This window comes from Moschus berezovskii, chromosome 7 (assembly GCF_049115385.1).
Source record: "Moschus berezovskii isolate FMDL1 chromosome 7, NW_MosBer_1.0, whole genome shotgun sequence".
Taxonomy (NCBI): domain Eukaryota; kingdom Metazoa; phylum Chordata; class Mammalia; order Artiodactyla; family Moschidae; genus Moschus; species Moschus berezovskii.
The window spans coordinates 77,238,770-77,263,840 of NC_142466.1; the positions used below are offsets into that span (position 1 = coordinate 77,238,770).

The following is a 25,071-nucleotide window of genomic DNA, read 5'->3' on the forward strand; positions in this document are numbered from 1 at the left end:
ACAATAATATATGGACATTTCATTGAAAATTTTACTTGGAAAAATAAAATTCCAAATAACCAGGTGAGGCATAAACCCACTATTCTTGCTCTGAGGCCCGAGTCGGCCGGTGACGTTTAGTGTGGTAGGCTATTTACACGCATTGAGTCCCAGCTTCTATGGAAGCTGTAAGACTAGGGGTCTCCCCTGCAGGTGACCCAAAGGCTAGAAGTGGGCTGAGCCTGAGTGCTGGGAGACGGGTGAGGGGCTACTGGGGCCGGGAGACACTCCAGGGCAGTGTCGCAGCCTCTCCCAGAAAAGGTGAGTCTGAGGTGAAAAGGCAGCGTAGGCGGGGGACTCCCAGGGGAGCCCTTCTGGAGGTAGATATGGTCCCAACTGTGTAGCCAGGCTGAGACCTCTAGGGAGCTGACAGTCCAGGCTCTGGCCTGAGGCCAAGAGGCACTTTGGACGGTTCTTCAGGAACAGACAGTCTACACTGCTTACCTGTCTGCAGGTTTCTGCTACGGTGGGGTAGGGACACAGCAGCCTGTTAGGGCTCCTGGTGTCAGGCTTTCCCAGGGGCTGGGGAGGGGGAGCCACCGCTGTCCCCATACTTCTCCCAGGGAGGGGCCCTTCGCTGGCTGATGCCCAAGCTTTTGAAAAGGGCAGATAAGGGAGGCTGGCTTGTGTTCCAGAGTCTTCCCCAGGCTAGGCTCAGTCATCAGCCACGATGGAGAGGGCTCGAAGCTCGCTCAGCCTGGCCTCGTTCTCCCGCTCCCGCTGCTCGTCAGGGCAGCCGGGCTGGTCAAGCTGCTGGGTCAAGTCTCCGAAGATCTTGTGCATTTCTGAGTAGTACACGACCTGGGGGGGTAAGAGGAGAGGTCTGCAGGTGCTGTGCTCAGGACACGGAGCCCCCAAAGCGCTGCACCCCTGGGATGGCGAGCAGAGAAGTTGGAGCCTATGGGCTGCCCCCCTGCTGTTCCGTCAGCTCCCCTCTGCCACTGCCCTTCCCCTTGGACTGCAGGACAACCACGGCCCCGAGCCCTTGAGGAACGTTCACTGCCCACTGCCTGGGTGCAGAGGGGAGTGACAGGTCCTTGCTGAGGCTGAGGCTTGAGCTCTCCAGGCAGGTAAGGGGAGAGGGCTGGGGGGAGTGGGTGGAGCCTTGGATCCTGGGGGTGGGCCTAGGGAGTCAGGTACTTGATGAGGGGCTACCTGCTTTATGGAAGCCAGGAGAAGCTTTTGGCTGTGGGGGAGAGGTCATGGCAGCTCCCAGAGCCCTGAGACAGTCTTAGAGGTTGAGGTGAGAGGGGACATGGTTCTGGCCTCTGTCCCTTCCCAGTCCTGACCACCACCTCAGCTGCAGATCCAGGAAAGCCAAGCCAGAGACCAGGATTGTTCCCGTGTCTCCCGCACAGACACCAGAGTAGGAAGGAGGCCTGCAGGAAGGAAGTGGGGGCAGCAGGCCGAGGAGCAAGGACCATCAGCTTCTCTCAGGTGGTGGAGGGCTGAGCAGGCCCCAGTGAGGAGGCCAGGGGCCCCTTCTGCCTCAGCCTCCACCTCACGAACAAACGAAAGCATGGGCTTTCAAGAAAATGTTTGACACTGCCTGAAATTTTACCAGCTCCAGCTCCAAGCTGTCTCTGGGGAGAAGGAACTCTCCTTTTCCAGAGGCTTGCAGCGCAACTAGGGGCAAGGCCAGGTCACGTCACCTTCCACATTCTCAGAGCTGGGTCTCCACTGGCTGAGGGGTAGTTGAATCAAGGTCTCCAAATCCTGTGTCACCCGAGGGGCTGGGGCTGGGGCTGGGGTGGCGAGGACGGGTGGCCCCCTCCCCCAGCTCCCTGCCCCGAGTCGCACTGCGCAGGCTGAGTCACTCAGAATGCTCACTTCTGTGACTAATGACAGCAGCAGCCGCGGGAGGGGGAGGCTGGCGCTGACGAGGCAGTAAACAACCCCTCACCACCCTGCTGCCTGGTTACAGGGCACCCAGAGCTCCCCGCCCGGGCACTTGGAGGTTTTCCTCCTGCACACAATGCAGGGTGGAGGGGCCATGCTGGGGGCCTGGAAGCATGGCACATGAGAGGGAGGGCTAGGGTTTCCTCAAACCACTGCCCCTTGGCCCAAGGAGAAGCCGCTGGAAGCAAGCCTGCATGCACCTCCAAGGGCAGGGCTGCCCCACACACTTAGCTCTCTGCTTCACTTTCCCTGCGCCCCTGGGGTTCTGGTCACTAATGTTAATCCTGCTCAGGGCTCTGGATCCCATGATTCCCATGGGTTTTGGGGTTCTCCCAAGATAGGGTGGGAGGGAGGAACCTGGCTTTTCCGCAACTGTGGACGCTGCAAGAATAAGTGTGTCCACTAGAGGGCAGCAGACACCCAGGCCAGGAGCTGAGGTGTCAGGTTGGAGGCGGATGGGGACATGCTGAGCCTTTAGCTTTGTTACCTGGTGGGAGAGCGGCAGGATGCTGACTACCTGCAGTCACCTTGTGGCGGGGGGTGGGGGGTGGGGGGAGGCGGTAGAGTGTCCCACATATAGAAAACCTCTTGGTTTTGGCACCTCAACCTTTTCTCTTTTCACAAATGGGGAGACTAACTCCTGCTAACTGCTTGAAGAATGTGGGGCAGAGGAGGAGGGCAGGAGCGACTCTGTCTTTACATTCTTGAGTGGCAGGAGGCATGGTTCCTAGGGCCACCTCAGTGCATCTCCACCCCAGCCCAGCCCAAGTAAGCCTACCCTTCCACCGAAAGTGGTGCCCCAGAGGGAGTGCTGAGCATGGTTCTCTCCAGGGTTTAGGGACCCTGCCCAGGGTTGCTAAAGGTCAAGACACTCCCTAGTCTTCCACCAAAAGGGCTAATCAGGGAAGGGCAGGGGTGTAGGGTCCTTAGGAAAAGGCCTCTATTATTGACCTGAGCCCACCAGGCAAGGTACCTGCCCATCACGGTGAGGCATTGCAGGTGCGGCCTGGTTTCTTCCTGCCCCTGTGGTTGAGTGGGAGTGGGGAGAACTTGAGGGAAGGACTCATGGACAAAGGGGACCTCATCGCAAGGCTGGGATTAATCATAGAGCAACGGAGGAACCAAAACAGGAATTCCAGCCAACAACCAGAGGAGCCTGGATTCCTCCCTTAGGCAGTCCTGGGGAATTGGGGGGGAGGGCAGGGATGGTGGGAGAAAGTGGCTAAGCCCGCTTCAAGTGTGTGGGGTGGGGCTGGGCTGGCCCGAAGCCCACGGCCGCCTCCCCACCAAGGGAAGCAGCACTGGGCCATCCTCTGGGGCAAGAGTGGTGGCAGCCGCCTCACCTGTGCTCTGATCAGGGACTCAAAGCTGGGCTGAAAGTAGTCCAGTCGGCTGTTGTAGAAGCGTGGCATCTCATCCAGGAGCTGCTTGTTCTTGGCCTCAAAGTCATCCCGCACCGGCCTAAGCTCTTCTCGGGCCTGGGGAGCAATATGCTGGGTGTCACGGCTCACCCAGAACCCTGACTGGGGCAAGATATCTGTATATGGCGGGGTGGGGGCGGGGTGGCAGAGATGTCAGGATATCTGGTGTCTCCGCCCCTTGGTGAAGAAGGAACTTGCCGTGCTGGACCACACGGCTTCCGGTCCACCCCCAGCACGTCTTCCTGGTACCTGGTGGAGTTTGGCCAGCACCGGTCCTGTCTTCTCCTTCTCCTCGTACTTCTCCACCTTGGCTTGGAGCCTTCTGTAGTCCTGCAAGGCCTGCTCCCGCCGTTTCACTGCCATGTTGAGACTCGGGAACACGCTGCCGAACCTGGGAAGACAGGCCTGTTCTTAGAGCTGCAGGCTGGCAGTCCATCGCTCATTCAGAAACACATACTGAGTGTCTACCGAGTACCAGGCTTCATTCTAGATTGTGGGGATCTTACTGTGGATGAGACAGATGTGGCCCAGGCTTCAGTGGGGTACATGCTGAGAATATCACCGTGGGGTAAGGTCAGGGGAAGGAAGACAGGGCAAAGGGCCTCTCCATGGCCCCTAAGGAGACTCAGGGGGTCATGAATGCAAGAAGCCAAGAACGTGGCCACTGCCTTTCAGCCCTCACCTTGTACGACTCCACACATTTCAGAGTATGGAGGAGCTGAAGACCCCTAGGAGTATTTTTTTTGACTTGGTACAAAATGATTCAGCTTCTATTAATTAGCATCACGCCTCTGAGAAGAAACAAAAGACAGATGAGCTAGCAGAACCAGGAGAGCTCCCTAGACAATCACGAAGGGACAGGGGTGGACAGGGCTCAGGAAGCTATTTGAGCAAATGGAGACACACCCCTCACTATTGGGCCTGGATCCAAGGGTGCTCCAGGAGCTGGGCCAAGGGTAGCCACTCCGAGGGCTGGTGTCAGAAAAGCCTGGAGGTCGAGCTTCTGTCCAACATCTTCCTTTAAAAAAGTGAAAGAGCTGAGACCAGAGAGATGACATGAATTGTCTAAGGTCATAGTTAGGTAGTGAGGGTCCAGCAGAGGTCCACTCAAGGGTCCCATCTCTCCATCTGGCACCTTCCCACCACCTCACACTGCCATCAGATGCAACCAATACCTACTCCCATATTACTCAGCCATTAAAGAAGAATGAAATGATGCCAGCTGCAGCAAGATTGATGGACCTAGAAATGACGATCCTACATCAGATAGAGAAAGACAAGTATATTGCATTGTTCATACACAGAATCTAAAACATGACACACATGAACAAAACAGAAACAGATTCACAGACGTAGAAAACAAACACAGCTACCGAAGGGCAAGAGCTGTCAGTCACTAAGTCGCGTCTAACTGCGGCCCCGGGGACTGCGGTTCCCCGTCCTTCACTATCTCCCAGATTTTGCTCAAACTCATGAATGTTGGTGAAGGGGAGGGCTAAATTAGGAGTTTGGGATTAGCCAGATACACCCTGCTACATATAAAATAGATGAACAAGGATTTACTGCAAAATAGTTGTCGTTTAGTCACTAAGTAGGACTCTTTGCAACCCCATGGACTGACTGTAGCCCGCCAGGCTCCCCTGTCCATGGGATTCTCCAGGCAAGAATACCGGAGTGGGCTGCCATTTCCTTCTGCAGGGATCAAACCTGCACCTCCTGCACTGGCAGGTGGATTCTTTACCACTGAGCCACCGGGGAAGCCCTTAGAGCACAGCATACGGAACTATATTCAATATATTGTAATAACCTATAACGGAAAACAATCTGGAAAAGAATGTATATAAAATACACATATACACACATACATATATAACTGAATTGAGAGTCCCCTGGTGGTCCGGTGGTTAGGACTCTGTCTGCACTCTCACTGTCAAGGACACAGGTTCAACCCCTGGTTGGGAAACTAAAACCCCACAGGCCACACCGCATAGCCAAAAAATAAAAATAAAAAACAGAATCACTCTGATGTACACCTGAAACTAACATAACCTTGTAAATCAACTATATTCCAGTAAAACAACAACAACCTACTCCTGCCCTTTTCTACCAGTTCCACCAGAAACACAAGAATCCGCATGTTCTGCTGTTGAAATGGCCAAACTGTCAAACCAAATGTTTGAGAAAATGACTCAAGGAGCTCTGCCCTACCAGGACTAAAGGAACCACAGGGAAATAAATGCTCTAGCAGCCGGTCAGAAAGAGCAGCAGCAGAGGCTCCGGCATGGTTAGCCGCCTCATCACAGTCTTTGTGATGAGGGTCCTCTTTGACTGGGAAGGGCAACCCAGTCTTGAGACGAACCCAGGGCAGGACCACGTCCAGATAAGGATGCTGCGTTCTCCTCGACTAATGAGCGTGGGAGGAGGCTGGGCAAAGCCGGGAGTGGGTTTTCTGGAACTGGAACAGGAAAAGACAGGGCGGTTTGAACACAAAGCCTGACTAGCTGGTGGAGATGCCACCTCCAACTGAGAACATGATGGCCCAGTGGTTATTCTATGGCTGACAAGCATGAAGAGGGAGGCTCAGAAAATGAAAGTTGGGGCAGCATAAAGACTCACAAATCAAGAGTGCAGTGACCTAAGAGTAATGACCACTTTTGCCAGAGAACAGAGGACAGAAACCTGACTGGAGCATGATGTTCCAAACAAAGCTATGGACCCAGGCAGCAAACTTGGATGAAACCAACAGGCTACTTTAGAGGATCCTTCTAACTTCCTGGATGTCTGTAATGGGCTCACTGTGTAGCTGGAGAAGGTATGTGGGCCAGAGCAGCCACCCATCTCAGAGTCCTCAGTCACAGGCCCCTATACACTGTTAATCAAACCAATACCTGAAGGACACTTTCTGCCAGGCAGAAGACTCAGGCCTACTTGGTGCTGAGCAGACTGGAGCAGATGGTCACCTCCATGACACATGGTCCCCCAGCTAGGGCTGGACACCTAGGTGGCTGAGACCCTCCAGAGAAGATGGGACTCATTTCACCTCTTTGGCCTCAGGCAGTGCTACAAGGGGGTCTCAGGTGCTGGGGGAGCCCCTCCCCTTCCACCCAAACTGGACATGGACCACCAGCAGCTTCCCTGACTCTCTCATTAGCAACACCCCTGCTTGGCACCCCCAGTGTCCTGGCCTCTGCTCCATCTCTCTGGCTGCCCGGGAGGTGGTGGGTGGGGGCGGGCACAGAGACGGGACAAGGACGAGGCAGGCAAAGAGTCACAGACAGTTTCCTCATCTTTGTCAAGGGGCTGTGACCTCAGCTCCTGTCCTTAGGAAGGAGGGTGCCATGACAAGGAAGCAGCGTGCGGGGGTTGTACAGCTCTGGACGGGCCACCATCCTGTGGTCGGTCAAGCAGTTCTCGCTACTCTGGCCCCGGCAGCATTTGAACCACACACAGCTCATAACCTCGCTTTCCCCGGTGGTCAACCAGGTTGTATCTCCAAGGCCAAGGTCAGATACACTTTGGAAGACGGACTCAACGCGGGAACTGGGCTAGCCTACACAGGAAGTGTGTGGGACAGGAGATGGCAAGAGTGAGCATGACATCTTAGGAACCAGTGAACTAAATGGACCAGAATGGGTGAATCTAACTCAGATGACCACGACATCTACTACTCTGGGCAAGAACCCCTAGAAGAAATGCAGTAGCTCTCACATTCAAGCAAGAGTCCGGAATGCAGGACTTGGGTGCAATCTTAAAAACGACAGAATGATCTCTGTTCGTTTCTGAGGCTAACCATTAAATATCACAGTAATCCAAGTCTATGCCCCAATCACTAATGCTGAAGAAGCTGAAGTTGAAAGGTTCTATGATGACCTACAAGACCTTCTAGAACTAACACTAAAAGAGATGTCCTTTACATCATAGGGGATGGGAATGCAAAAGTAGGAAGTCAAGAGCTACCTGGAGTAAGACAAGTTTGGCCTTGGAGTACCGAGTGAAGCAGGGCAAAGGCTAACAGAGTTTTGCCCAGAGAACGCAATGGCCAGAGTAAACACCCTCTTCCAACAACACAAGAAACGACTCTACACATGGACATCACCAGATGGTCAACACCGAAATCAGATTGATTACATTCTTTGTAGCTGTAGATGGAGAAGCTCTATACAGTCAGCAAAACCAAGAAAAGGAGCTGACTGTGGCTCAGACCATGAGCTCCTCATTGCAAAACTCAGACTTAAAGTGAAGAAAGAGGGGAAACACACTAGACAATTCAGGTGTGACCTAAATCAAATCCATTATGATTATACAGTGGAAGTGACACATAGATTCAAGGGATTAGATCTGATAGCACCAAAGAACTATGGACAGAGGTTCATGACACTGTACAGGAGGCAGTGATCAAGACCATCTCCAAGAAAAAGAAATGCAAAAAGGCAAAATGGTTGTCTGAAGAGGCCTCAGAAGAGAGGAGAAGCTAAAGGCAAAGGAGAAAAGGAAAGATATATCCATCTGAATGCAGCGATCCAAAGAATAGTAAGGAAAGATAAAAAAGCCTTCCTCAGTGATCAATGCAAAGAAATAGAAGAAAACAATAGAATGGGAAAGACTAGAGATCTCGTCAAGAAAATTACAGATACCAAGGGAACATTTCATGCAAAGATGGGCAAAATAAAGGACAGAAATGGTATGGACCTAACACAAGCAAGAAGATATTAAGAAGAGGTGGCAAGAATAACAGAAGAACTGTACAAAAAAGATCTTCATGACCCAGATAATCATGATAGTATGATCACTCACCTAGAGCCAGACATCCTGGAATGCGAAGTCAAATGGGCCTTAGGAAGCATCACTATGAACAAAGCTAGTGGCGGTGATGGAATTCCAGTTGAGCTATTTCAAATCCTGAAAGATGATGCTGTGAAAGTGTTGCACTCCATATGCCAGCAAATTTGGAAAACTCAACAGTGGCCACAGGACTGGAAAAGGTCAGTTTTCATTCCAATTCCAAAATGCTCAAACTACCGCACAATTGCACTCATCTCACAAGCCGGCAAAGTAATGATCATAATTCTTCAAGCAAGGCTTCAACAGTATGTGAAGCGTGAACTTCCAGATGTTCAAGCTGGTTTTAGAAAAGGCAGAGGAACCAGAGATCAAATTGTCAACATCTGCTGGATCACAGAAAAAGCAAGAGAGTTCCAGAAAAACATCTATTTCTGCTTTATTGACTACACCAAAGCCTTTGACTGTGTGGATCACTATAAACTGTGGAAAATTCTTCAAGAGATGGGAATACCAGACCACTGGACCTGCCCCCTGAGAAATCTGTATGCAGGCCAAGAAGCAACAGTTAGAACTGGACATGGAACAATGGACTGGTTCAAAATCGGGAAAGGAGTATGTCAAGGCTGTATATTGTCACCTGCTTTTTTAACTTATATGCAGAGTACATCATGAGAAACGCTGGGCGGGAGGAAGCACAAGCTGGAATCAAGACTGCCAGGAGAAATATCAATAACCTCAGACATGCAGATGACACTACCCTTATGACAGAAAGTGAAGAGGAACTAAAGAGCCTCTTGATCAAAGTGAAAGAGGAGAGTGAAAAAGCTGGCTTAAAACTCCACATTCAAAAAACGAAGAAGATGGCATTTGGTACCATCACCTCAATGCAAATAGATGGAGAAACAATGGAAACAATGATAGACTTTATTTACTTGGGCTCCAAAATCACTGCAGATGGTGACTGCAGCCATGAAATTAAAAGGACTCTTGCTCCTTGGAAGAAAAGCTATGACAAACCTAGACAGCATATTAAAAAGCAGAGATATTACTTTGCTGACAAAGATTCATCTAGTCAAAGCTATGGTTTTTCCAGTAGTCATGTACAGATGTGAGAGTTGGTCTATAAAGAAAGCTGAGTGCTGAAGAAATGATCCTTCTGAACTGTGATACTGAAGAAGACTCTTGAGAGTCCCTTGGACAGCAAGGAGATCAAATCAGTCAATCCTAAAGGAAATCAGTCCTGAATATTCAATTGGAAGGACTTTTGCTGAAGCTGCAATACTTTGGCCACTTGATACGAATAACTGACTCACTGGAAAAGACCCAGATGCTGAGAAAGACTAAAGGTAGGAGGAGAAAGGGATGACAGAGGATGAGATGGTTGGATGGCATCACTGACTCAATGGACTTGAGTTTGAGCAAGCTCTGGGAGTCGGTGATAGATAGGGAAGCCTGGCGTGCTGCAGTCCATGGGGTTGCAAAGAGTCGGACGCAACTGAGTGACTGAACTGAACTGACCACAGGAAGTAGGAATCTAACCCTACACTGGGCAGGTCCTGAGCTGAGGCAGGGAGGAATGGATCCAGGGCAGACTTCCAGGCAAACTCAGGGGATGAGTGCGCTCATAGGAGGCTACCTTCAGCCTTGTGGGAGCGAGACCACTTGTCCTCTGGGGGGGAGCAGCAGCAGCTCTGTGAGACCCTCCAGGAAAATGGTCTCTTCACCACACTAACTCCTGTCTCCCATCAGAGCACCCCGCAGTCAAACCAGAGGCCGAGGGGGGTGCTCCGCTCACTCCGTTTGCCACCGAAGATCATGAACCACTTACTACCTGGGTGACTTTGGGCCCTGGACTTCAGGACCCCCTAGGGGTTGGGGTCATGCCCTTCCCATAAGAAAGCAGGGAAACTGAGGCGGGGCAGGGGAGATTAGGCTGTGTAATCTGAAGTAGCTGACAAAGGGTGGGGGTGATCAGGACTCTGTAATCCCTGGCTCTGGTCACTGCCTCACTGAAGCCCCACCTCCTCATTTTCTCCTCAGAAGTTACAGAAAGAACTCTGCCAGCTCCACGTATTAGAGAGGATAAATACCACAGTGCTGACCCCGCTCCTTGTCTGGGGTGTGTAAATGCTGCCTCTACCTTCACGTCAGGGCAGGGACGTGGGAGAGAGGTTAGGACAAGCACAGGCTAGTCCCCAGGGCCTGGGCCCTTCCCAGACATGGCCCTGGGACCCTACAGGGCACCTTCAGAATTGACCTGACAAGGACAGGTGACCCAGCTCTCCCTGGGGACCAAGTCTGCACTGTGACTGGGAGGCCATGAAGAAGCAAGGCTGAAGGCTCAGAACCTCTCTGCTCAGTGCCGGGAGTCCCCTGAAAAGTACTGGTGAGGGGGACACAGGGTCCCTGGGCCAGGACCCTAGGAGGGTCTCTGCCCTCTATGCACAGAGTCACTCCAGCCCATGACAGCTCCTTCACCCACTCAGGGAGGTGATGATGGGCTTGGTCATTTCAAGAGTTTAGCCTTGTTCCCCTTCCACAGGCAGGAGACAAGCCTGGCCTGTCCACGGCTCTTCCTGCTCCATTGCACTGCCCTGCCTTGGCAGTTATCACTCTGGACCATTTTTTTGGAATGCCACATGGCTTCCTCTCTACATCCCAAACTCCTAAAGACTGAATCACATCTACCCACGGAGAAGCGAGAGCAAGGCTGGGCCTATCCCAGGCGCTTGCTGAAGCTCTGTCCGTTTCTTGCCCATCCTGAGTGGGGAACAGCAAAGGCCTCCTGGGGTAAGCTTTGGGTGAAGAGGTAGCGGGAGGCGGAGGGAAAGGGGGAGGGAAGGGAGGCCGGCTGGGAGGTGGGCTGGGAGCAGCCGGCCCTGGTGGGGAATGCCTGCCATTCCTCAAGCTGTGCCCACACAGCCGGGATCTTCCACCCACCAGGAAAGGGAAATTGAAAGCATCCCCATCCGACCATGTGAATGTGGCCCAGAGACTGGGATTAGAGGCCGAGCCCCCCAGGGGAGGCCGGGGGCGGTGGGGTGGCCATGTGGCAATGTTCCTCATCAGAGGACAGGAAAGCTGCAGTTTCCTGTTTCCGGTGATGGGGTCCCTGGGAGCTTCTCGCCTGGCGAGAGGCGGCAACAGGCAGCGCCGGGTTTACGCGGTTGGAGGGGATCGCATGTCGGCCACGGGATGCATGGAAGCCAGTTGGGCAGGCAGGCAGGCAGGCCAGGGGGCTCAGGCAGAGGTCAGCGGATCTGCTGCGGAGATCGTGGCCGCCCCCTCGGCTGGCCACTCACCCACCTTCCTGGCAGGTGGTGGGCTGCTGGGGTGGTGGGAAGCAGCCGGGACCTCTCTCCAGCTGGCTCTAGAAGCCAGGCATCGAATTTCAAGGCCGCCTCGTCGGTGGTGAAATCGAGGCGGGAGTCAGTCCCCCAGTTCTCCAGGCTGGTGTCTCCTGCCTCACCCTGCCAGCCTGGGTGTCCATAGCAGCCTCCGTGACAGCCCCCGGGACCCCCATGGGCAGGGTCTGCTTGGCCCGAGGTCCTTCCCACCTAGCTCTGAACCCTCACACCTGGAGACTGACTCAGAAAGCCATCAGCACTGGAGCTCTGATGCCTCCCTCCTGAACTGCTGGCTCCCCCAGCACCCAGCTCCTCGGGTGACCCTGCCACCTAGACGCGGGCAGCGGCTGGGGGCAGGGGCCCAGGGCAGGAGTGGGGAGAAATCCCTGCAGGCCAAGGTCCACCTCCCTGCGTTGCTGAGCCTCTAGACAGCCCGGCTTAGAAGGAGCTCTCCCTAATCCCACCCCTTGGACCCGAACAGGGAACAAGAGCTCAACAACCCCAACGCCAGGGGCTGGAGGATCAAAAACCTGCACTCTTCATCTCCCTCCGGGCCCTGATCCAGGCCTAATGGTAATTAGCGCAGTCTCATTACCCAGCCCTGGAGAGGCAACTGCCAGGGACCACCACGGAAGAGGTAATAAAGAGCAGCTGCTGGGCTGGCGCGGGAGCCTTTCTAGGTCAGAGCTGGGCTGGGAGAGGCCAGGGAGGAAGATGAAGTGATTCGGGAGCTTCAAGGCAATGTTCCTGCCTGTTCTCCCCACCGCCGTCCCACTCCCCCCACCTCAGGGGACCCAGGGAATAGGCCCGTCTGATCGCTGACCAGAGCCTGCCAGACTGAAGTTGAGCCTCACAGAAGAATTTCTGACCCTGACAGGTCACGAGTTGGGGGACCTTCCCAGGCGGCTGTGCCCCTCCCTGTGTGTGGCCACCCCCACATTTTAAAAGCCGGGTGCTGCAGGCAGCTGCTCTCCCAGCCCCGTTGAGATGAAAGGCCTCGCTCATCTCCGCTGAGGGCTGGCCAAGATCGCTGCTAGCTTAACCCCACAAGCTCTGGTCCAACAGGAACAAAGGGACAACAATGCAGAAAGACGGCGGGGGTGCCAGCCGGCTGTCGTGGAGGGTCAGGTGGGCCCTGTCGTCACTGAGCACGCCCGACCAGGTGGGGTGCTCTGGAGCCACCATGAATGTCAACCCCAGGGCCACAGGGCAGGTCACCAGTGTCCCTTGGAGCTTCTGGTCTGCCCAGAGTGACTCTGGGGACAGGTTAACAGAAATAATATTCAGTTCCCAAGTGGCTGGCTGAACTGCCTTTTCGTACATGCCCTGAGGCCCACTCCCCCACCCCACGACTTTTACTCACTTTTTTAAGGGTTCAATCACAGTCTTCTGTATCTGGTTCACCTGTTCAAAGAAAAAACAGATGGCATCAAGACTGGGGGGAGGCCAGACTCTTCCCAAAAGGGGAGAAGAGAAAGGAAACGGGACCTGACAGGGGTACCCTGAGAGCTCCAGGCAGGGAGGAGACACCCCTAACTGCTGAAGGAGTGAGGCAGAGATGATGAACAGGGAGCCTGAAGGGTGACTAGAGGCTTTTCCCAGGTCAGTTCTCATCCTGTGGACCAGGGTCTGGAAGGCGGAATGTGGCCGTGTTTGGTGAGGAGGCTGGGTGGGTAGCCACAGTGAGTCTGAGGGGCTATGGGTGCATGTGGGCAGAGCTGGCCTGAATCTCCTTTGTGGCCTCATGGTGAGTGACGTGAGCTCACAGGAGCCATGGCAAGCACCCACTGCAGGGGCACGGTGGCCAGGAGACAGCTCACAGGGCTGGGACACTGAGGTGCCCAGAGAGAAGACAGCCTCCACAAAGACTCCATGTAGCACTTCTCCCAGACAGAAGCCTTGAGAAGGGGGAAGACCAACACCTCAGTCACCCTGGAAATTCCCTGGTGGTCCATGGTTAAAGACTGCACTTCCACTGAAGGGGGAATAGGTTTGACTCCTGGTTGGGGAACTAAGATTTCACAAGCCATGGAATGTGGGCAGTGGGCAGAGACCCCAGTCACCTTTTCCTGGTTGAAGGCATCCATCCGCTTCATGGCCGTGTCCAGGGCGGTCACCATGTTCAGAAAGTCCTGGTCTTGCTCGCAGAGGGGGTTGGAGAGCAAGTCCAAGGATATCTTCACAGCAGATTTAGACATGGCTTTAAAAGATCAAAGTTCAGTGAACTGACGACAGGACAGGCTTCAGGGTCTTGTCCGCAGGCTCCCTGTCCTTCCTGGGGCCAGAGTCTTGCACCTGGATGACCTCCACCCATGGCCACAGGCCATCAAAACCACAGTTACCCCAGAGGCACCAGGCATTGGTCCTCATGGTATATAACATGCGTGCCTGATGCTGCTAACGTTCATCGGATGCTTCTTGAGGGAATTCTTCTGAGCAGACTTACCTGCTGCAATGACCTATTTTCCAAACCCTAGATTCTAACAATCATTTGGATGGGAAGCTGTAAGGAATACATATTTCTAGCTCTAAAGATTTATTTCAATAAGCCTGGAATCCAGGAATATGTGCTCGAAAAAAATCTCCAAGCAGTTTGGATGTGAGGCTTTTTTGGGGCTCCCTCACAAAAAGTGTAATATAGTATCTACATCAGGGAGGCAAACGTACTGTACAGGGCTACAGACAATATTTTAGACTTCCAACAACTCAACTCTGCCACAGATGATACCCAAAGAATGGGTGTGGCTGTGTTCCAATAAAACTTTATTGACAAAACTTGGCAGGATTTGGTGTGGCCAGGCAACCTGTTGGCAGTGTTGGGAGTTCTTGGTCCCATAGACTTTTTCAGGCCTCTATTACCAGCAAACAAAATCCCAGAGGGGCCGGAAAGACTGGAGAAGGGCCTTGTTTGCCCTGTAGTGCCTGTACCAGTTTCAGGGGCTCAGGGGAAAACAAATCTTTGAACTATTTCTTACTATTTTATGTCATTAAATTAAAGATGCTGTCAATTGTAAGACATGCCATTACTGGATAAGCCATTAAGGAAAAAAAATGCTGCCAATTAAACCAAAGCACACTATTGTAATAAGCACCTTGATTTCTCTTGACTCTGGGAGTGTGCTGCAGATCCCCCCAGCCGAAGGGCAAAATATGAGAGATGACTGGAAATGTAAACTTCCCAGAGATGTTGACACAATGGAGTTTTTGGAAAAACCCTCTTTAAAAAAAAAAAAAAAAAGTAAAGCAACTTTGAAGGTTTAGGCACAGACTCGCATGCACCTTGACAGGATCATGAAATGGCTGCAGACAACATCACTAAAAGATGAAAAAACCTCAACGAATCTAGAAATGCTTTTGAAAAATTTCTTCCGCTGCTTTTTTTTAATAGTTGAGGAGAAAACCCCCAAAAGGCAAAGGTCGGGAGGGAAGACTTTCTTCCCAATTTTCCTTCTCTTTCCTACAGGTGCCTCATCTTCATGAGATGTCTCTTTGCCAGGACCACCTGAAGTGAATGAAAAGCAAGTATCTGCAGGGTGGCAGTGGGTCTGGAATGCCACTGTGAGACATGACTGGCCTGCATGAACAGAGGGCCCCCCGCTCTCCACTGGAGCAGCTCACAGCCCTCACCCTAGCTTGGCAGGGTCAGGGGAGGGGCATGGCCAGACCAGTACAAATCAGGAGGCTTGGTGGGCTTTGTACCTTGGACAGCTCGAAGTCTCAGATGCCACGTGAGACTCTAGGGCCTTAACACAACCCGGGAGTGTCAGGGTTGAGGAGGACCCAGAGGGGACTGGTCATGCCTCTTTGATTTGTTTTGGACCCACAGCTTTGGAGACGAGATCCTGTCCAGGCACCAGCTCAGGGATTTCCAAGACCAGGAAAGGCATAATCTGATTCCTCCTGATTCTCTGGAGCAGTAGTTTTCAAAGTGGGGTCCCTGGACCAGCAGCATCAGTGCTGCCTGGGAATTGGCTAGAAACACAGAGTTTCAGGTCTCGCCCAGACCTGATGACTCAGAGCCTGGGGGTGGGCCGGGCCATCCGCACTACAGCGGGCGGTCACTGCCTCTGACGCACCAGCTGCCAGGGTGTGAGGCTGCCTGGACTGGGGGATGCAGGCTTTGAGATGGGTGAGGGCACCACTGTGTTAGGAGGGCTTTCTCTGCCCAGACTCCGCTTCTGACTTGGGACAGAAGAGGTCAGGAATCTGAGGCCCCAGAGGTTGGCCATTTATCCTGGTAAATTTATTTGTTAAAAACCTGTGCTCGCTACAGTCAGAATCCACCTCACAGATCCCTGATGTTCTATTCCTTCCATTCACATTCTGAGGAGTATGGGGAAGCGGGAGGGAAAGGAAGCCCAGGCCACAGCATCTCCTGCTGGGAAGACAGTAGGAGCCACAAAGAAAGATGGACTCCAGGTGACTCGGAACTAACTCCTACAAAAGAAGGAATGGATGGGCTGAGGGAGGAAATGGACAAACATTCCGTCTTCTCTGTGATGAGACCAGCAGGTGCCATGAAAGGGGGGAAAGGTCGACGGTACAAGCCTGGTCCTGGCACCCACAAGGGCTGCTGGGAAGCGGCCTGGAAATGGGCTGCACCCTGGGAGAGCTCCCTGTCCCAGCCATCTGCACCCCACGTTTCCACTGTTTGAACGTGCTATGTCCTTCACAGGCTCAGCAGGGTGGCTGACACTCTCCCCCGGTCCCCAGCACCAGTTTTCCTCGTCTCACTGCCGTAAGGGGCAGCTGCCACCTGGCACAACTACCTGGCTCAGGGAACAGCCTCCCAGAAGTGGAGCCAGGGAACCACTTTGGCTTCTGCGAACTATGCCTCCCCAGGAGGTGCTGAGGGAGCAAGGGTCAGCTCAGAGCTTTCTACCTCAGCTGTGTCAGGCCCCCTCAAGATACAGTTCCTGAAGGGCTGGGGTGGTAACCTGACCTAGATGAAAGCATTCAGCTAACAACTGCAAACATCCCTGAGTTTAAGGCTGAAAGAATCTTCCCTTCCGCTCATCCCCACCTTCCAGGCCTCAGGGTGGCTTTCATGACTCCTGTCCCTTCTGTTAGATGTTTCGTTCCACCCAACTTTTGGGGGGTAACTCCTGATGTTTCTCAGTCCCTGCAGCAAAAGGCTGGGGAGAGTGGGTCTTCTCACCACCCGTCTCTTCCAGTCCCTCCATCACCCCAGGTGGTTTCTAATGAAGTTGGTGGGACTTGATGCCCTGGATTGTGTGCGATTTAATTAAAAATTGGACTAAAAAAAAAAAAAAGAAAGAATGGACGGACTCAAACTCAGACCTGTGGCTTGCTATACACAGTGTGGAGACACTGGGAGTCAGGAGAGCAGGGGTCAGACCAGAACCTCCCATCCCTTGGATGAGCTCTGGCAGGAGGCTCTGGGGCACAGACCCCAGACGCTGGCCTCCACCTATTGCTGGTGGCGGCTGCTGTCCCAGGGAAAGTGGAGAGCGGTAGTCTGCTACGTGAAATGTGGCCCCGTGCCACTTCTCAGGGACATCTGTGTGGCGACTACTAAGTGCACCTGCTTCAAAGCCAGCCCCAGGGACTGAGTGAGGAGGGTGACCACCTCTGCCCTTCTCCCATCCGGGCTGAGTGCGGGGGCGGGGTCACCTACCCAGGTCGGCGTCCGTGCTCTTCTTCATGTCCTTCTGCAGTCTCTTGGTCTGCTCCTCCAGCCTGCAAGGCAGCAGTATGGGCCTGGAACCTGGCATCGCCCAGCTGCCTCTGCCCCTGTTCGCCCACCCATCTGAACTGCACCCTATGTGGGACTCAGGGCTCCTGCCAGGAGGAGGAGGAGGAGCCCCACTCTGCAAGGATGTTCCTACTGACTGAAGGGCCACTACAAGCTTGGCGCAACGCCACACACCCAAAGGCTACGAGATAATCACTATTAGGCAGTCACCACTCAGGGCAGAATTTCTGGCCAGTGGTGGACTGAACTGCCCTGGCTCCTGGGGTGCCAACAGGATGGATGGTCAGTGGATGAGGTGATGTGGGAAGTGAGACTGGGCAGGAGACTCTTTCCCAAGCAGAACCCCCTTCCCGCCCACCTTTCTCGGGGCTGACACTCACTGCTGGAGTTTTCCATACTCTCGTTCAAAGTCTCTCTCCACCTGAAAAGGAAGTGATAACTCAATCACTGGAAGACTGACAGCACATTGGAAAAGATCTGCCACCTATGAAACTCCCGGCCCGACCTCCCCGCAACCCCTTCTGCAGAAAACAACGCCATCCAGTCCACACAAGCGCCACTCACAACACAGGAGCCTTGTGTTCCCAAATTAATTGTTTGATTTAGGGTGAAGGCTTCCCCTCCCAGACGGGCCAGCCAGGCAGGTACCAGCGGATCTCTGCTCTGTCTGCCCCCGCAGGGAGTGAGGCTGGGCTGTGCTCCCTACACCACTCCCCTCCCCATGGGTGGGGGGCGGGCAGGTAAGGGGCTCAGAGTGTGACAGAAACTCCTCACCCAGGCTTGGAGGAAAGCGGGCGGGTTGGAGTCTCATCCTGTCCCTGTGCTAGGCAGGCTCTGGGGCGGGATCCAGCTCCCCACCAACCCGGTTTCCTCCCAAGTCCCGAGCCTGAGAGGTTCAGGTGGATCGTGAAAGACACAGGATCACTGCTCTGTGCGTGGGGATGCGCCCATCACAAATATCATTATCGACTCAACAAGGCTATCTAAACTCTGGATGAGTTACCAGGTTTCCTCGATATTTAAACCGACTGGGTGTGCGCCTGGACCCCAATTCCTTGACTGACACAGCAGGTGAAGTGAGGAAAGTCACCTGCACTTCTAGAGCCTGAATCTCCCCATCGGTCATGCAGGGCCCAGGCAGTGATCTTAGGAGAGTGGCCAGTGGAGTCCCATGGGAGGACAAAGCCTTGCCTCTGCTTTGTCCTCTCCCAAGGAGGCCTAATTGCTCCCCGCACGTTCCCATAGCTGGTTTGTCTTCCAGCAGTCACTTGGCAGGCAGGTGTGCTGAGGGCCCTCACCACACTGAGGTCCTTGGGACAGAGGGATGTCAGCTGATCAAGGTCACACCGCTACTGAGCAGGAGGCCTAGGGTTTGAATACGGACAAGGCAGCCCGGCTCGCAGGTCTGTACCCTTAACTGTCATGCTACCAAAGTGGGGAAAGCCTCAGCTGATGAACGGAGGCCATGACCTCCGAGAGGGCCTTCCTGGCTGCCACCCAGACTCCTACTAGGGAGAGCCCTAAACCCTGTCACTGGACATACAGGTTAGAGGTGAGGCACGCAAATCTGCAGTTACCATCAAAGACTCATGCGCTGTTCCCCCACATTGGCCTCACGCTGCACGTCTGGATGGAGGTACATTACCCAGGCCAAGGGTTTCATGTGGTGAGTGAGGAGCATGCTGCCAGAGGCAGTGATTTACTTCAGGACACAGGCTTAATTTGTGGGACAGCAGGGCTAGAATGCAGACTCCACGTTCAGGTCTTTTAAAAAAAAAAAACAAAAACCAAAAAACTACATTCACAGGACCTACCTGCTGGTCCTGGGGCTAAGACTATGAACTCCCAATGCAGAGGGCCCAGGTTCAATCCCTGGTCGGGGAACTAAAACCCCATAAGCCACTTGGCACAAACAAGAAAAAAAAAACCAAACAAACTCCCAAAACAAACAAAAAGCCTCGTCACTGGTGCCCCAGCAGAGTCTTCATATCTTACAAGCATTTTTTGGCCAAAAAGATGTAATTGAAATGAAGGTCACCATGGCCAGAGTTTGCTCTCCTGAAGATCAAGAGCAGATAGGAGGTGAAGGCCTGGCTTGCAGCACGCTTCTGTACAATCCCCAGGGTGCTGTGTGGGGTGTCAGGGAACCTCGTCTCCCTGGGTGCCACTGCTGGTCCTTGCATGTGAAAGGACTGCAGGTTTCCAGCTGACTCAGGAGAAACCTGGGGATCTTAGGCTGGAAGCAGAGAAGTGTGTCGGGTGGGAACTTGGGGCTCTTGCTCTACACACTGACAAGCCTAAGAGAAGGTCAAGGATGCTTCACCTCCTGTCTCCGGTAGCCACCTGGGGCTACTTCCACAGCTCACTGTTCCGGAGGTCTCTGGTCCCCTGGGGAAAGATCTGAGAGGCACAGCACCCGGATTCTAGACTCTCAGATGATGGCTTAGGGGATCAAGGGACACGCTGAAGTCTCGTTCCAAGGTGTATCCGTGCTGAGGAAAGGAGCCAAACACAAAAGATTTGAACATCTTTGGACGCCTGATGCCTTTGCCAAAAAGGCAACTGGACCCCAGTCAACAATGTAAGTGTAAACACATGTGTGCGACCATCGGCGGGTCAGGTCTGGCTGGCGAGGTCAGCGCTGGGAGGATCAAGCACCGAGACCGCCTCAGCATTCACAGAGGCTCGGGGTGGCCAGAGGGGCCGAGCAGCTCGTGGCTCGTCTCCAGGGCCTGGGCCAGACTGCCACATGGTAGGAGCTCTGTGGTTGTTGAGTATGGGGCAGAATTTCTGCCCACTCACATGCAGGGGGAAGACAGGGAGGCCCATGGGCAGGGCCAGGCTCACATCCTGGGGCTGTAAGCTGGGGTGAGGAAACAGGAACCCTGGGCCGGCTGAGAAACTCCCCTTCCAGGAAGCAGTCTCTCTTAGATTTGTTACAAAGGGTCCTTTCACTTTGTATGTGGAAACAGTTCTCAAGGGAAGAATCAACCTGCTGTGACTCCCATCTGCTTTGACCTTCCAGAATGCCTGCCTGCCTAGCTGGGACTCTGGGTGTATGCGAGACCCAGGGAAAAGCCTTGTTTTAAAGGCCAAAGTCTGGGACATCCTTGGTGGTCCAGTGGCTAAGACTCCACACTCCAGATGTGGGCGGTCCGGGTTCAATCCCTGGTCAGGGAACTAAGATCTCATATGCTGCAACTAAGACCTGGTACGGTCAAATAAATAAATATTAAAAAAAAAAAAAAAAGAACCAAGTCTTCCATCTTCCTGGCTATAGAGGGAGGTACAGTTTCTCTTCTGTACCAAGACACTCCAGCTCCTTGATGGGCTGGGGCAGTGGGAGGTGACTAAGCAGAAGCTGAGGAGTAGGAGGTGGGCAAGTGCCCATCCTTCCATTTCTATCCCAGGGGTCAGCCCCTGCAGAGAACACACCCTCCCAGCCAAAGCTTTGACAATCCTGGGGTTTGTGTTAATAACCTGGGCACAGGAGAATGGGGAGGGCAAATGCACAATGCTTTCTTTGTGTCTGATGGTTGGGTCCCTCAAGCCAAGAAAACTTCTGGAACTCCCTGAAGATAACATGAGCACTTCTTCCCATGACAAGGGTGCCGCGACTTCCAATAACCCAGGCAGCCACATCTGTTCCCTCCCTGAGAGGGCCTGGAAAAACAGTGCGTCACCCGAGTTCAGGGGCAGCTGCCAGAGATGCTGAGACAACTGCACGGCTTGGGCCTGTCTGGGGGCCAGGAGGGGACTGGTGGGGTGGAGGGAGACTCCAAAGAGGCAGGGTCTTGCTACACAGATTCAGTGCCTATGGGGAGTCGAGGAAGCAAAGGCCTCTATTCCAAGCCATGAGTTGGCTCTGATTTCCTCTTAAGAGACTGAAGGCCCAGGTGACTGGGTCAGTTGGTTGCAGTGGGGAATCCAGCTGTTTGGGACAGGTGGAGTCCTTGGTGGTTTATGCAGTCACATCAGCTATCATCTCATTATGTAGTGAGTACTTGCTGAGAGCTCACTACCTGCCAGGTACTGTGTTAAGTGCTTCATCTGCTCCTCCTGTGAGATACATCACACATCAATGACATAGGAGCTAGTAACATCTTCACCAAAGAGAAAATGAAGGATCAGAAGGGCTTCCTTGGCAGTCCAGTGGTTAAAACTCTGAACTTTCAATGCAGCAAGCGGGTGGGGTTCAAACCCTGGTTGGGGAACTAAGACCTCATATGCAGCAGGGTGGCTTGACCAAAAAAAAAAAAAAAAACACACACACACATAAACCCCCCGAAACGAAGGCTCAGAGAGGGTAAGGAACTTGCTGAGGCTCACAGGAAGCATGTGGCAGGGCCAGGACAGGAATCCAGACAGAGAAGCTTACAAACCCACTCAGCTACCCAGTCTGTCTGGAGTACCTGATGCCAGGAGTGAGAGGACTACAATTCTGTCCCAAGCACGACAGACTCTAGGAAGGGAAGAGGGAGGCCTTGGGCCCATCCACAGGTACCGAGTCTGCCATCTGCCCTTCCTCTGGGGAGTCCTGGCCATCCCCCCGAATAGAAGACCAGAGACTTTCCAACAACGAAGTCTGCCAAGGAAGCTAGAAACTACTTTTCCACGGAGGACAAAGGCTATTTTGATAAAGGCTGGGATGTTAGGAGACATTTTTGTTTCTTTGCTTGTTTTTTTGGTAGTGAGTGCTGGGAATAAAAGACCCTTCTCGAAACCACTTCCCTTTCAGATCTGCCCTGGATTAAACTCTGGAGACTCAAAGCCACACCTTCCCACTTCCTGTGGCCAGCTGCAGCACGCCCAGATTCTCTGCGCCTCAGCCTCCACAGCTGCTCAGCCTCTGCATGGGAGGTAAGCTCTGAGTCTGTCCCTGGCCTGCCTTTGCTTGAAAAACAGGAGGGGTCTTTTAATGCAGGCCCATTTCCTCCTAAGTGAACTGATGGTGGATTTCCCAAAGATGAAGCCAGTGCTCAGAACTTCCCTTGCAGCCAAACCCAGCCCTGAGTCCTGCTGCTGCTGTTAAGTTGCTTCAGTCGTGGCCGATTCTGTGCGACCCCACGGACTGCAGCCTACCAGGCTCCTCTGTCCATGGGCTTCTTCAGGCAAGAGTACTGGAGTGGGTGCCATTGCCTTCTCCGGTCCTGAGTCCTGAGCCAAGGTTATTAAGACAAGAACTGCCAGTGGCTGGGAAGACAGTGCAGGGCCTCCAGCAGGCTGACAAGTGCTGGGCTTACAGTTATGGTCTCCCATGTCAGACCCTTAAGAGTCTTAACTTACTCAGATTTGTGGGTGAGGGGTTGAAGAGGCCATTCCTGACTAGAATTTCAAAATCTCAGGTCTTCAGAGTCCAAGTGAGAGCATATAAAAAAATGGCAAGAGTCCTGAACATGAGTCCTAATTCCCGCTCTGTCAGAATTAGGCTTAAGACCTTAGAGAGTCACCACAACTCGACGGCCATTGGTCTCCTTATTAGGAAAACTGGAGGCTGGACTGGACAATCTCTAAGGGCATGGCATGTGGGATCTTAGTTCCCTGACCAGGGACTGAACCTGTGCCCCCCTGCAGTGGAAGCAGAGTCCTAATCACTGGACCACCAGAGAAGTCCCACAGTTTCAACTTTCTAAGAATCTAGATTTTTCCTCCTCTTCTGTTGGGATGATAAAATGGGGATAAAAACTGTGAGCTTACAAGAGGGTTGTTGTTGATGAGTCACTAAGTCATGCATGACTCTTTGAGACCCCATGGACTGTAGCAAGTCAGGCTTCCCTGTCCTTCTCTGTCTCCCAGAGTTACTTGAACTCATGTCCACTCAGTCCGTGATGCCATCCAACCATCTCATCCACTGTTGTCTCTTTCTTCTCCTGCCCTCAGTCTTTCCCAGCATCAAGGTCTTTTCTAATGATCTGGCTCTTCACATCAGGTGGCCAGAGTATTGGAGCTTCAGCATCCTTCCAATGAATATTCAGGGTTGATTTCCTTTAGGATTGACTGGTTTGATCTCCCTTCCATCCAAGGGACTCAAGAATCTTCTCCAGCACCACAGTTCAAAAGCATCAATTCTTCACTGCTCAGCATTCTTCACGGTTCAAGTCTCACACCTGGACATGACTACTGGAAAAACTATAACTTTGACTATATGGACCTTTGTCAGCAAAATGATGTCTCTGCTTTTTCATAAGCGGGTAGGAGTCAATCATGCCCTTCCTCTGAGTGGCTCTGGGTCCTGGCTAAGAATGAATATAGCAGCAGAGAGAAGGGGACATGGGCATCCCAGGGAGGCTCCCTGGGATATTACGCAGCCTGAAGAGGCTAGAGATATAGGTCTGGGGCACATCCCTGGTGAGTTTCATGAATGCTTTCAGTAAAGTGCAGATTTTAACAACCAGACCCCTGTGACAGGCAGCTCAGAAGCAGGTGTCCGTCCTCACCTGTGACCCAAGGAGGGGGAGGGGCCCAGGCTGACCTGAGGGAATAAAGTGTCCTGGGACAGGAGGGCCCTGCAAGCCCCCACCTATGTGAGGTTCTAGAGTGACACGACTGGGAATAATAAGACCCCAGTTCAGCTTCTCCAGTCCCATGTCCTGCTGAGTCAAAGCTCCGGTTCTATACAAAGGCCACATGAGTCTCGGAGTCAAAGAACTGGTTACTCACTGTTTTGGGGACAATCTGTTTCTTGGGTTGCCCAATCTTGAAAGGAATCCTGTGAAAGAGACAGAGAGAGATGAAGAGGGAGGTTAGGAGAAATGGGGAAGGATGTGGCTGAAAAGATTCAATGAGGTACGGCCACTTCTCCCCTGGAAGGGGTGCCTCACCTCAGGGTACTCATACCATATGACTGTGGGTTGAGGACCATCAGCAGCCAGGCTGGGCTCCAGGGCAACGGTCCTCCATGGACACGCAGATGGAGGTGCCCCTAAGCACTACTGTCTGTTGTTTAAATACACTGCAAAGGTGAAGCCAGGAAAGGCAAGACACTGTACTAATAACAGTCACTACAAACCTGGCGTCTTGGGGAGTGGCTAGGTCAGAGAGGTCACATGCTCACCTGGACAGTTCTCATCCTTGAAAGCATGCCTTTAAAAAACCACCACAAAACCCACTATCATCTCCCCACAAATACAGAAGACAAACAAAAAACCCACTCTCATCTGTAGTAGGTGCTTCCCTATTTTCCTATAGAGGGAAACACTGTGGAGGGCTTCTTTTTTTTTTTTAAAGCTGATTTTAAAAAATATGTATTTATATATTTGGTTGCACTGAGTCTTCGTTTCAGCATGTGGGATCTAGTTCCCTGATCAGGGGTTGAACTCAGGCATTGAGAGCATGGAGTCTTAGTCACGGGACCACCAGGGAAATTCTGAAACCGTGGAGAGCTTCTTGTAGGGCTGGGGAGAGAGGACAAATTGCAGGGGCATTAAGGATCAGTCAGGCTGGGCTATGTCCCGCAAGAACTGACAACATCTAAATAAAGCTAGCTTGGTGAAGAATCTGAATTCAGCTCAAGGTTGTCCACCTGGAAATGGAAGACAGCTTGCCCTGATGGGAGGAAGGTCATGGTGGAAGAGTCTAACCCCACCTCCACTCTCACGGACAGGCTGCCCTTCACCAGGACTGTGCCAGGACTTAATCTCCTACTCTGGGAAACAAGAGGGTTAAACTGGGAGTCTACAAGTCTACAAGCTTCCTTCAGGTGCTGAAAATTCTACGATCCTACAACTCTGAGAATTAAACAGGCCACAATGCAACCCAACAGCTATAGAAGCATAGGCTTCTCCTACCCAGGCAGGAGGGAGGGAAGCATTCCTGGCTGGGATCAGATCAGGGAAGAGCCCTCGGTGTGCGGGTTGGATCCCCCCTC

At 52.9% G+C, this 25,071-nt stretch overlaps 1 protein-coding gene across 5 annotated transcripts in view; it reads right to left on the reverse strand.

The window, feature by feature from the left end:
• Window positions 1-9: 9 nt before the first annotated feature.
• BIN3 (bridging integrator 3) overlaps window positions 10-25,071 on the reverse strand; it is a 53,357-nt gene continuing 28,295 nt past the window's right edge. The window contains exons 2-10 of one of the 5 annotated variants that reach the window (XM_055427213.2): window positions 23,865-23,913; window positions 19,528-19,696; window positions 17,585-17,625; window positions 17,127-17,188; window positions 13,552-13,688; window positions 12,852-12,892; window positions 3,609-3,750; window positions 3,282-3,416; window positions 10-840 (exon numbers count right to left, since the gene is read on the reverse strand). In XM_055427213.2, coding sequence (XP_055283188.2) covers window positions 694-840; window positions 3,282-3,416; window positions 3,609-3,750; window positions 12,852-12,892; window positions 13,552-13,688; window positions 17,127-17,154 — 630 coding nt within the window. In that variant the 5' untranslated portion in view covers window positions 17,155-17,188; window positions 17,585-17,625; window positions 19,528-19,696; window positions 23,865-23,913 and the 3' untranslated portion in view covers window positions 10-693. Of the gene's footprint in view, window positions 841-3,281; window positions 3,417-3,608; window positions 3,751-12,851; window positions 12,893-13,551; window positions 13,689-17,126; window positions 17,189-17,562; window positions 17,626-19,527; window positions 19,697-23,864; window positions 23,914-25,071 lie in introns of all 5 variants that reach the window. The other 4 variants (XM_055427212.2, XM_055427208.2, XM_055427211.2 and 1 more) reach the window with 4 other exon arrangements.